Source organism: Ictidomys tridecemlineatus, chromosome 6 (genome assembly GCF_052094955.1).
Source record: "Ictidomys tridecemlineatus isolate mIctTri1 chromosome 6, mIctTri1.hap1, whole genome shotgun sequence".
In the NCBI taxonomy this organism is placed as follows: domain Eukaryota; kingdom Metazoa; phylum Chordata; class Mammalia; order Rodentia; family Sciuridae; genus Ictidomys; species Ictidomys tridecemlineatus.
The window spans coordinates 56,474,123-56,486,933 of record NC_135482.1 but is presented as its reverse complement, the minus strand read 5'-3'; the positions used below and the strand labels follow the sequence as shown (position 1 = coordinate 56,486,933).

The 12,811-nt window shown below is 47.2% G+C and overlaps 1 protein-coding gene across 5 annotated transcripts; it reads right to left on the bottom strand.

The window, feature by feature from the left end:
• Positions 1-1,190: 1,190 nt before the first annotated feature.
• Positions 1,191-12,784, bottom strand: Tac3 (tachykinin precursor 3). Of its 5 annotated transcripts, none has more exons than XM_078053285.1 (8): positions 12,679-12,784; positions 7,743-7,849; positions 7,051-7,190; positions 4,578-4,683; positions 4,344-4,373; positions 3,718-3,771; positions 3,284-3,358; positions 1,191-1,481 (listed from the first exon to the last, which is right to left on the bottom strand). In XM_078053285.1, the coding sequence occupies exons 3-7, from the start codon at positions 7,162-7,164 to the stop codon at positions 3,285-3,287; spliced, it is 378 nt and encodes a 125-aa protein (XP_077909411.1). In that variant the 5' UTR covers positions 7,165-7,190; positions 7,743-7,849; positions 12,679-12,784; the 3' UTR covers positions 1,191-1,481; position 3,284. The 5 variants fall into 5 exon arrangements, with proteins under 5 accessions (XP_077909411.1, XP_005335711.1, XP_077909410.1 ...); XM_005335654.4 differs by having other exon boundaries at positions 12,669-12,764; XM_078053284.1 differs by having other exon boundaries at positions 7,743-7,877; positions 12,679-12,697.
• Between the last annotated feature and the right edge of the window lie 27 nt (positions 12,785-12,811).

The following is a 12,811-nucleotide window of genomic DNA, read 5'->3' as shown; positions in this document are numbered from 1 at the left end:
ATTAAGATGGGGAGCCTGAGAATTTCCCAGGATGTTTTATGAGTACAGAGACCCCCTGGGATCAGTAGGCTGTGAGCACTGGCATATCAGATTAATGAAAGATACCCACACCCTCCACATTAAGTGCCTTTACACATTCTGAACTACTAGGCCAGTGCTGCAGGGGCTGATAACAGGCACATTATAGAGGAATATGAAACAAATGTTTTCCCCATTAATGCTAAAGATTTCTGCTCCTCTCTTTCTGGGCTTCGGTAATCACTTCTCTGTCCACCCTCCATTCCAGCCAGATCAATTTCTGTTTGTTTTTCTTTTTTCTTTTTGTACTGGGTATTGAACTCAGGGGCACTTAACCACTGAGCCACATCCCCATCCCTACTTTGTATTTTATTAAGAGACAGAGACTCACTGAGTTGCTTAGGGCCTTGCTAACTTGCTGAGGCTAGCTTGGAACTTGAGATCCTCCTGCCTCAGCCTCCTGAACCACTGGATTACAGGCATGTATCACTATGCCTGGCTCTGTTTGCTCTTCCACAACCCTGCTAGTCTATAAAATCTGGCTACGGATCACCATCTCATCTCCATGATCTGTCACAGAACCTATGCTCCATGTTTACAGATAGTAAGATGGTGCAGTTCTATGGACACATCTTCTTCTGCAGTAGTGTGCTTTGCACAGCCTCAATCCTACTTCCCTCTCTAATTAAACAGTGTCAATTCAGGGACCAAGATCTCCCAGGTTCATCTTAGAAATATACACAAAGGGCTGGGGTTGTGGCTCAGCGGTAGAGCTCACCTCGCACATGCAAGACCCTGGGTTTGATCCTCAGCACCACATATAAAAATAAACAAGTGAAATAAAGGTGATGTGTCCAACTACAACTAAAAAATAAATTTAAAAAAAAAAAGAAATATACACAGAATCAGAATATTTGGTTTTTTCCTTATCTGAAGCTGGTCTGTGAAAGCCTCTGAGTGTTAAAAATTATATTCTAAATTCATATATTCATTTTTTAAACCATTAAATAAATCTAATAGTAATTGTGTAAAGCACTATTAAAGGCACTATTAGGGCAATTGATATGTGTACAAAATAAAAATACTTCCATTTAAATATATGTGTCATGCATAGGTATATATGTATTTATAATGTAGCTGGAGAAAAGGAAAAGAATACATTACATCACTCATACGTAAAAATTCTTTATTATTGAGGAGTAGAGAGATACATTATATTTTTAATGTAGGATGCTACAGAAACAATATTCAATCTACAGAATCTACAATCAATGACCATAGGGATTGGTGTAGTTTCTTTACAGTTTCCACATCAGGCTGGGGTAGAAGAGTTGGGGAGGATGTCAAAGCACAAGAAAGTTACAAGGATGGGGAAGAGAAAGGGAAACAGGAGAACGTGCACCTGGCATCATGATAGGGGACAATGTCTTCATGATGCAGCCCAGGGGTCCAAAAGTGGAGTGCTAAGGACAAAAAAAAAACAAAAACAAAAATCACATCTATGTCCTATGAAACTCCCACTGACCACCTGCTGGGGAAGCAGGGGACAGGGAAGGGGCATTTGTAAAGGACTTACACCTCAGTTTCACTGCAACCTTTGGACAGAAAGACTGGACCTCTTAATATCAGGTGCCTGCCCCTTCCCTGTTGCCTATCCAAGGTACCAGGTGCTAGTGCTCTCCCTGCCTTATTTAGTCCTTCCTTTTCCCAGAAACATCCCAGAGAAAGGATGGGCACACAGATCACTTCCTTTTCCAGCAGTTTCATGTGAATGAAGAAGATGATACAATGATCTGTGTTGATCCATCTCATCTAATCTCCTCTAAACATTAGCCTTCAGGGACCTTCCGTCCTATTCTGCCTGGCACCTAACAGGTTGAGAATGCTTCATCAGTGCTGAGATTATGAAGGCTGCAATTATGGGCCTGGTCCCTCTGAAAGAGCCTGGATTCACCAGCAAACATTAAAAGTAGATTTCCACAATGCACTTGTTTTTGCCATTTGTATAAAATACTATGGCAAAATTGCACTGTAATTATCTTTATGGCCGGTGCGTAACGCTGGAGGAGAGTATGTCATCCAGATATAGCTGCCCATATAATTATCTGGCCGACGGCAGGACTGAAATAACCATCTAATGAGAGCAAAATGATACGGTAAGCACCATGTAATCAGCGAGTTACAGTTATTACAGCTCTTTGTGCCCTCTCACCCAATAGTAAATGGGGGGCCAGATCCAGTCTCTGGTCCAGGGAATCATGCACAGGCAGTATCATCACCAGCCAGCCCCTTGGGTCTCTGGCTGGCCACCTTGAGACCAGCAAGTGTGGGTTCTAGGGGCACAGAGAGAGAGGCAGGGGGCTCCCTGTGATTACTGGGGCTCATGCATCCTTCTCCTCTCCTCTTCTCACCGTCTTTTTATGGAAGTTAGTGAAAAGAAAGCCATTAGTTGCATGCTATTGCTGGGGTGTGGGGAGATGGTGTCAAGGCATTAGGTTCTGAGATTTGACTAGACAGTTGCCCTGGGGGCTTACACTCACAGACAAATGAGGAATCTGCCAGCCAACTCAGGCCTGAGGTCCACCCCAGACAGCTCTCGAAGGCAGTTCAGAGCCAGTCACGAGAAACACTACGACATCCTCCCACCTCCCAGGTCCAAACAGCCATGATACAGCTAACACAGCATTGGGCACCAGGCACCAGGCACTGTTCTAAACATCCTCTCTTTACTTCATCCCCAAGACCACAACGCTGGGAGGTACCACCATTGCCCTCATTTTTCAGATGAATAAACTGAGGCACAGAGGATTAGGTAACTTGGCCATGGAGTCACAGTTAGAAAATGGCAGATCCAGGATTCAAAGTTAGGTCATGTTCTAATCCCTACATGGCACATAGAGGCTAAGATGTGGTTTCCAGCTACTCCTGTTAGACTTTAGAGTCCCTTGCATCTCTTCCTAAATCATCCTGTGTCTGACTAGCTCTATGCCTATTTCCTGAGTCTTTGAACCAAAAGATTCAGCCTGCCCAGGAGGCAAATGCTTCAAATGTGAATTGGACACCATATCTATAGTAATCAGATGATGATCTCTCCATCATAAGAAAACAGGGTCCAAACAACAGAAACTGCCTGTTAGGCTTCTTTTAGGGCAAATTAATGAGCATTAATGTCTTTAGCATCCAAGGAAATGTACAACTGGCAACCCCTCCCCCAACACACACAATCACACCAGTCCCCTCTCCACTCTCCACCAACGGTCCTTACTTTATTCTGCACTGGGGGGATACTTGAGGGTGCCAAAGCTGGGGATGTTCTCTGGATTCACATCAGTAGGATTATCTGGATGAAGTAAACAGTGTAATTAGAAAAATTAGAAAATATTTTTCTTTTTTCTTTCTTTTTTCCCTCCAGTACTAGGGACTGAACCCAGGGTTTCATGCAGGACAGGAGGGATTTTTCTGAATGTGTCCTTTACCCTGACCCAACACCCTAGCTAGAAAGGAGAGTGTTGGAAGAGAGTTGGGAGAGTGGGGAGGCAACAGAGCCTCATTCCTAGCAGTAGCAGGACTATCTTAGAAAAGGCCCCCACTCACTGCAACCAAAAAAAATAAAATCTTACTTTTCCTCTGGTGACAAATAGGCACTTAATTTCTGTCATGTCCTCCAAATTCTTCTACTATACCTCCACACACTCCTACCTGGCTGGCTGTTTCTCTTGCCCATAAGTCCAACAAAAAAATCATGCATGTCACCTGCAGAAAAAAGTCAAAATTATCAACAGAAGGAGTGATGCTTTCCCCATACATGTGTCAGGACTTCTAAGGTTGGGTTTCTAGTCTGTTTCTTTATACTGACCCTTCACAGCTAACCGACATATCCTTTATGACCACCTTTCCCTCCTCCACATTTCAAGGACTCTCTGTCCCAGCAGGTGCCTGTTTAGCATCTTCATAAGCCCCAAGAGATCCTTTGGTTCCTAATGTCTAGCCAGTGAAGCAGGACACCACCCCACCCCACCCCCTGGGCCCTGGCCTTCACACCTGCTGAGGAAGTATGTATGAGTGGGAGAGACAACTCCTAAAACTGTCCTCCTAGCTCCCTGGTTGTCTTTCCCAGTCATACAAAGCTGGCTCATCAGTTGTAGCTGACATAGTGTCTGCACCAGCTGAGATGGGGCTGGCCAAAATGGCCCCTCGGCCCCTGCCCATGGAGCTCTGAGTAAGTGACCAGGGAAGCAGAGCCTCCTTGTGTCTCCCTCCCAGCAGCAGCAAGATTATCTTAGAGTCCATGTCATAGGTATTTGGAGGACGAAGAGGCTACTCACGTTTTTGGGGAAGTGATGATTCCTTAGGATCTGAGAAACCAAGAAAATGTGCATAAATGGGGAGCAGACCAAGAAAGTAATGATGAAGGGGGATTGGCATCACAACCCTTACAGATTCACTAAGCTATGCTCTGTCTCCCACCCTCTCAACCCACCTAAATGGGTCTCCCAGGCCTATCTCATCTTCAGAGTCATTCCTCTCACACCCTCTCCCCCCCGAGGGCTGCTTCCTACCCACGCTAGCCTTGCTCAGCACTTTGAGCAATCCTTCCAGGGAGACAGGGCGGCTGTCAAAGAGTCTCCGCAGCAACGATGGGGGCAGCTGGTAAAGATCCGAGTCCTTTAGGGAAGAGAAAAGGAGGGCTGAAGGAGAAGGCTCATACCCTGTCCACACACTCTTCCCATACAAAGCAGCCTGAACCCATTACAGCTGAATTCCAATACATCTTTCATTCAGGATTTCCTCTGGTTTACACTGGAAGAGAAGCAGGTGCTCAGAGTATAATGTATGGACCAACAGCAGCACCAGCATAGAGGGGAGTTTGTTAGAAAGGCAGAATTTCCATCTTTTGCCAGACCTGCTGAAGCAGAATCTGCATTTGAACGTGACTGATCCCTAGGTGATTCATATCTACTGTGAGGTTTGAGAAACCCTAATGAAGCATCTCTGTAGGCTGGTCAACTGTCCTGTTTGCCTAGGACTAAGGACTTCCAGATATGAAGGACATTCTCTGCTCAAAATGGGTCAGTTGATCACACTAACTCCCAAGCTTGAGGACTGTCCTCTGGGGCCCCATTCCAATCCTGCAATCTCTCAGTGACAAAGGCCATAGATTCTTTTCTCCCTGTCATATCGGGAACCAGTATGCCCAGGGATGTGTTTGTTCTACTAAGAGAGGGCCATGAATACCCCCATTCCCAAGAAAGCACCATCAGACAAAGCAGGTGTCCTCTGGTCTATACTCCATGAATGAGTCACAGACAAGACTCATTCCTGAGGTGAGGTGGCAATAGATAGCCAGGGCACACCAGCTAACCTGAGATCCCCCCGTTCTGGGCTATGTCCATGGACGTTCCCCTCTCTGCTTCTTTATGGGAGGGAATTCTCTCATACTCCCCTTCTCCATGGCTTTTTGCCCCTGGTTTTTGCTCCCTCTCTCCTTTCTGTCCTGGATCTGTAATTTCAGGAAGGCCACATGCTCGGAATGATATCCCTTCCTCTTCCTCACAAATAGAACCCAGATTCTGGAGCTGCTGCCAGCAGGGGCTCTTATGATTTTTTTTTCTAGCAACTTGGGCACAGCAGGGTAGTGGGTACATGCCATACACCCAGTTAATTGCAGTTGCAAAGACGATGATTGTGTTTGGAGATTTTCACCTTCAAACTCAGCAGAACCTCTCTCCAGAGCCCAGGCATCCTTAGGCTGCTATGCACACACAGCAGTGCATTTACCCAAGTATATACCAACCTAGTTGCCTGGGCACTCTAACGGAACACATATATTCTACCCTCTTCCTGCCTCAATTTCCCCATCTTCACAACCTGTGGGGAGAAGGGGCTAGAAGGCATTCGTCTTTCATTTGCCAGGAAGAGCAGAAGGGACATCTTATTACCCAAAATCCAGCAGCAGGTTTGTCTCTTAGTAACCCAGACACTCTGACTGCCCCAGACGGGAACTTTGGGGCACGAAACACAGTGTCCAGCCCATATCTGGCACTCCTGGGTGATTCTGAATGGGTTCAGGGCTTTTGGATCTGGCGCAGCTGCTGCCACCTGCAAGGCTGCCCTGCAATCTCTTTTTGTCTCTCTTCTTGGCCCAGCAGACACTTTCCCCAAATTGTTCAAATACTCTGCTGCCCAGCTCTTGTAATGAGATGTTAAACAGATTGGAGCTGGAGAGGCGGTTAGACTTTGCACACTGAATTTGTAATAAACTCTACCCATAATCATCTTAAAAGCATTTGTACCAGTGTAATTGCTGTCATTTCAAAACCTTCTAAAGACTTCTTCCCTGCACTCTCCCTGCACCCTAACCCTGGCAGTTCCTATTTTTTTTTCTTAGAGGAACTTTGGAAATCAGGGCTCATTCTGACTTTTGGGGTTTTATTTTGTTCTGTTTGTTTTTGTTTTGTTATTCCATTTAAGCAGAGGCTAGAGGCAGCAAAGGTAGAGGAGGGCAGGAGACGGATTGAGATTTTACAAGTACCCAAGATTACAAGAGGTGGATAAGTGGAGGAAAAGACAATTTATTTTCATTTTAAAAATAAGATAATACACATAACTGATAGGTGAAATAGTATGCAAATGATCATTTGGGAGAGACATTCTGCATTTCCTACTATCCAGGGAGTAAATGAGATCTGCCCTTGCCAAGTATAGAATCTGAGCCAGACCCTACAGAACCTTAGACCACCTTAGCTCACCTCTCACAGGACTATCAAATCACCAAGCCTCCTTATGATCAACCAACATATTTGTTGGACACATTTTATGCACAAAGACATGCAGAGACAAAGATACTTAAAGACCTGAGACAATGGGAACGTGAGAGGATCAGAGAGGCAGAAACCCAAAAGAAGACAAAACACCCTAGGACACAGAACCCACGTAACTCCCAACCCTGCCCTCCTCCCTTCTTCCCTACTCTAGACAGGCAGAAACCCAGGTGTCCATGATGTTCCCAGGACTCTGCCATAGCTGCCTTACCTTGCTGTGGCTCCCGCCAGGCACCACCTGTTCCTGTGACTCTTCACAGACAGCCCCAAAGGTCTGAGCCAGACCAAGGGCCAGGATGACTGCGAACAGCAGGGCACTCCTCATGGTGATTTAGAGGGCAAAGAGAGGCCCTGGGCAAGGCAGGAAGGGGAAGAAGATACAGCTCCATGAAAACACAAGAGGCATTTGTGACCAGCAGCTGGGCTCAACCTGCTTTCCCAGCCGCCAGTTCTCCCATGCTAGTCGTAGTCAGAAAAGAATAAAACACATCTCTGAGCCAGGGGTTCATCCTTTGGGCTCAGTTTTCCTGCTCCCTCATTAGACATCACCCCAGGATGTACCCTTGGCAATGAGCAATGGTAAATGCTGCCGGCCTCTAGCTCCCAACAAAGATGATGATTTATACGACATAAACTAGTCTGTTTCCTTAATCAGTTTAAAAAGAGGTCCTGAAGGCTATTTTTCAGGACTAGATAACCCCAAGACTTATGCAAAAACTTTCTGCTGTGGAATAATCAGTCTGTTAAAGCTCCAAATATTAGCAGCCCGCTACCCTACAGACACTTTCTGCTCACTACTCTGCTCACCTATCAGAATGCTATTTCCTTTATTCCCTCCTGACTCTGGCCCCTGACCCTTGGTGCCAGCTTCAGACTATCCAACACTCTTCCCTTTGTGCCTACCTGTGGGGCAGCTCTGAGCCTGGTGCTGGGGGGGACTGGCAGATCAGGGAGTTGATTAGTGGAGACTCCCCACTCCCCACAAGCTGGTGCTGCCGGTGCTGCTGATGCTGAGGCAAAGAGAAATGGTGGCAGGATCTGGAAGGTTGCAGGAACTCAGTCCCAGCTCCCCGATTAAGGCTCTGGGAGGGTCTGGGGGAGCCAAGGGGAGGGGCTGAGAGTCACCAATCCCAGGGTGGCTGGAGGGGAGGGGGGAAGATAGTGGGGGTGGGAGGACGCAGACTGCAGCCACATACCCAGACACACACACACACACACACACACACACACACACACACACACACACACACGATCTGGCAGTAAGCTGGAGCTGTCCAGCAGCCCACTTTCCAATGGCACAGAAGGTGGGCATTCTAAGGAATGTTGTTGTGTATGATTTGTCATAAAATCACCATACCAGGTCTAGCTCAATAGGTGTGGACCCTGGACCCCTTTCCTCCATGTTCACCCCCTAGCTCCTTGCCCTTTAAGCCTTCAAGCTTGACAGCCAGGCTGGAACAGCACAGGAAGTGCCTCTCTGTCCCTGTCACATCAGGATCACCAGGTGCAGGCCCCCTACCTGAGGATTGGGGGTGAGTCTGGCATCCCCTCCCATCTGCATTCTCTCTGTCCTCCTCCGAGGGGGGACTGCCCCATCACAATAGTCCTCACCCCAGTGAGTACCAATGCTTCTCTCCTGTTGCTGAGTGCAGAGAGCCCTGTCTGCCTCCCTCCCCTCTCCTTCCTGACCCTGAAATAGTCAGACTTAGCTACATCTTTTACAATTCTACCCTCTATCCCCCAGGGAGGAGGTATGAACACTCCACTGAATGGTCCCCCATCCCTCTCCTGCTCCACTGTGCTCCAGCATTGATCTCATTGCTTCCCTTTTCCTTCAAAGTTACATTTTTCCCTGCCCTAATCTGCCTCCCTGCCGCTTGAGCATCTTCTCCTCTGACCTTTCAACCCTCTGTTCACACCCCACACCCAAGAAGGGATTTATCTGCCTATTGCCACCCAAGGGAGAAAGTCCCAGAGGAGAGGCAGAGTCAGGTCAGGAACAGAGTCCAGACTCAGAGCAAGGAGTTGTTTTCCAAGAGATGGGGGAGATCTGTAGTGAAAGCCAGCTTCCAAGCAAGGCATTAACCTTAGTATTCCCCCTGGCACAGGGTTTCAGCATTCACAAAGTACTCTGGCATGGAGCAATCATTTGGTTTTCAGCAACTCCATCATGGAAGTAGGTAAGAAAGATGTCTATTTTTTCAGATGAAGAAACTGAGGCTCAAGAGGTTCGGTCATTCACTCCCATACACACAGCTACCAGTTGATACAGAACAACCACGAATTCAGGTTCTTCTCACTTCATCTCTTCCACTCTTTTTACTGCATTGTTATGAACATTGACCTGTGAGAGAACACTTGGCACTCCCAAAGGGGCAGATGGCCCACCTCTCTGAGACTTTGAAATATGGGACCATTTACTTTTCTACATCTTGGGATGAGAACAGTATCTCTATCTCACATTTACCTCAAAGACTCCTTTTAACAAGGTCTTCCCTAATCATCCTATTTAAATAATTACCACCCCAATACTCCCTACATCTCCCTCCTGTTTTTATTTCTTCATGCACATTCATTACATCCATTATGCTAATTACTTATTATTGTCTCTTTACCACACACTACTTTCACTAGAATATAAGCATCACAAGGTCAAGAAGTTTTGTCTGTTTTTTTTTTAATATTCTTTTTTTAGGTGTAGTTGGACACAATACATTTATTTATTTATTATTTATTTTTGTGTAGTACTGAGGATTAATCCCAGCACATTGCACGTGCTAGGCAAGTGTTCTTCCGCTGAGCCACAACCCCAGCCCACTTTTGTCTGTTTTGTTTGCTATTATATCCTATAGTATTTGGCATACAATAGGTGCTCAATAAAATGAAAAGGGAAGCCAGAGTCAACTCAGCCCAAATCATGGATCCTTCATGGAGTCTCTCAAGTGTTGATGGGATCCTGAAATCCTTACTCACCACTCTACCCACTCTAGGATTTGGGCTATATTGACAAAAGTTACCCTGGCTGCATATGGCCTCATGTTCACCCTGACTGAGGGCAGCAGCTGGGTACCAAGTCCTCTTTATTATGTGAGAGGCTAATGGGGCCTGATTGAAAGCTTCTCATTACCCAGCTAATTGCAGGGGTGTGTGGGCAAAGAACATGGGCCAGAACCCAGGGCTGGAAGCATTTAGTGGGATGAAGAACAGAAGTGGATGGCAGTTTACATACAAATGGCATGACTGGTTTATTCTTTTGAGAAGCCCAGGTGTTCTTCCTAATTGACCTGTCATCTCTCTGCCTCCTCTCCCATCAGTCTGAAGTTAAAAGCCCAACCTAGGCAGGTGGAGGGAGCTGGGTGTGCAGAAGGAGGAGTTGGATCAATAGCCTCCTGGGCCCCATCTCTGTATCGACCCCTCCCCAACTATCCCATGTGTCCCTGCCCCCAAGCCCTGGCACCAGAGAAGCAGGGCTTCAGCAAAGGTCCACCATGAATAATGTCCTTTGATGATGCGGCATCTCACAGAGGATAGTGAGAGCCAAGGCTGTGGGGAGCAAAGGGATGGCAGGGAAAGCTGATCACCCTTGATCTCTGGGATTAGCTAAGACTTGAAAGAGCTGATGTTAACCTAAGTTAGAAAAGTGATGAAGGAGGGAGGCATTGGAGAACTGTAGCAGGCAGCTTCGTTTTGCCCATGAATCATATGCAAATGACATGTAAATTGCCTATTGCAGCTATAGAGCATCTAGGTATTTTTTCTTTGAATATCTACTCATTATGTGAGCCACATCTCAGATGCTGTCACCAGCCTAGAGTAGATGGTACTTGGAGTCCAGGCTCCCTAGCAGCAGATCCCACCTCACCCCCCAACAGATCCCCCTCATTATTGAGGGCAAGGCAAGGAAAAGGTGTGTACAGATGTGCTGAGACAGGTTTTGTCAGTCTTTCTCTAGGGATTAGAGGTGGAGGTAGACCTTGTGCACACATGAAGACCTGCACCTGTCCACCACCACATGCTCCACTTGTGGACTTCCTCTACATCCTGGAGAGGTGCTGGGTGTGAGGGTAGGGCTAGGGCCATATGAGACACTGATTGGAGATACCAGGGAAGAATGGAAAATCAGCAGCATCTGTGACCTTCCATGCCTGCAGTCAAGAGACAGCTGGAGACAACCCACAGAGCAGGTTGATCAGGAAGATCCCCTTAGGGCCTCTTAGAGCCTGTGAAGAAAATTAGCAGAGCCAGAGAAAGAAAATCAGGACTGTGCCAGAGCTGGTTTAAGCTGTGATATGTTAGAATGGCTCCTCATGGTGGTCAGGGGAACCCAGAAAGGCTGTGCCTCTCAGAAGATGGAACAGTGTAGATTTTGAGAATGCTGAGCAGACAGTGGGGAGGGTTTGGAGAGAAGGCTGATGCAGAACCCTTGCTTCTTCATGATGAGAAAGCCAATTCCAAACCCTGTAACACAGGTGGGGAAAACTGAGACCTGTAGTTTTCAGATTCCCGGGCTTCAGAAGCAAAGAAAAGCAACACCAGGAAAGAGAAAAATGGAGAGAAGGAAGAATAAAGGAGAAGAGGAGCCCCATCCATCCTTAAACCATCATCTACCCACATGACTGATACAGGTAGGCCAGAGATCTATTCCTCCCCCTACACCCACCCCCTCCTTCCCTGGTCAGAGAGCTGACAGTTCCCTCAGCCCTGGGAAAAGAAAAGCAGGATAGGGAGCAGCAGCTGCATTTTCTCCTGAAATTGCTTCTGAAAATGACCAGACACTTCACTGGGAAAGTGACGACAATTTGGGCCCTGGGAGCAGGAGATGAGGCAGAGAGCGGGGGCGATCAAGATCAGGTCATCACCCCCCACACCTCCCACCCCCTGCTCAGCCAGACAGGATCTCTTCAGCCTGATTCTGAGAAGTCAAGGATGGGGGAGTCATCAGGTAGAGGAAGGCTGGCCAGAGCTGGAGCTGCCCCTCATCTAGATATAGCCCCCACAATCTGGGCCCAGCCCCTCACCCACCTGGAAAGAACTGACACCCTGGGTCCCATCTCAGCTCAGAGCAGGATGTGCAGAAGCATGGGGCTCCAGCTCAGAAAGCAAGATTAATCTGCAGGCAGGAAGAGAAGTTAATCAGGTCTCCCCGACAGCATGATTACCTGGAGCCGTGAGCTGCCTGCTGATGGGAGCCAGGTGAGGCAGACCCCAGCCTCAAGGCACAGCAAGCTCAGAGCTTAGCGGAGGAGGCAAGGAAGAGATAGAGAAGGTGGAGGTTATGGAAGGAGGAAGAGACTTCCAGAGACAGTAATAAAGGCAGCGCTTTTTAAGCTCTTATAGAAGGCAAACCTAAATTTCACTGTGAGTATATGGTCAGCCTGTTTCCCAAAGGTAAAGAACAGAAAGTAAGAGGTCGGAAAAGACAGAATCTATGAGGAAACAGATGTTAAGGGGAGTGGGAAAATATATAAAGCATTCTATTAAATATGATTATATATTGATATTAGAGCCCACATGAACAGGGACAATGAGATAGTATAAGACAGTTGGGGACTAAGAAAAAGATAATGACAATGACACAGTAGAAATAAAGAAGAAAGGAGTTAAATCATAGGGGTAGGGGAAACTCCTCTTGTCAAGTGCCACCAGCTGCAGGCCCCAGCTGTGGAACAGTGATTAGCAAGATAACTGTTGGCGGCAGCTTGGCATTCTAGATGTGTGGAAAGGCAGTGGGTATAAGGCAGGCAGGTGTGATGAGTCCAGTGCTGAGCCTGGGGGTGGAGGGGTGATGGGAGCTCCTGGGTGCAGGGGACCCTGAATTACCCAGCTCACCTCAACTTACATGAGCCTTCCAGCCCTGGGCCTCTTGTCAGGCTGTCTTCAAAGCAATCCCGTCTCTGCCAAGAAGGGATCCTCACTTCTTCCCTTCCAGGGACACATTTAATGAATCAGCCCATCGGCCACCTGAGACCTAA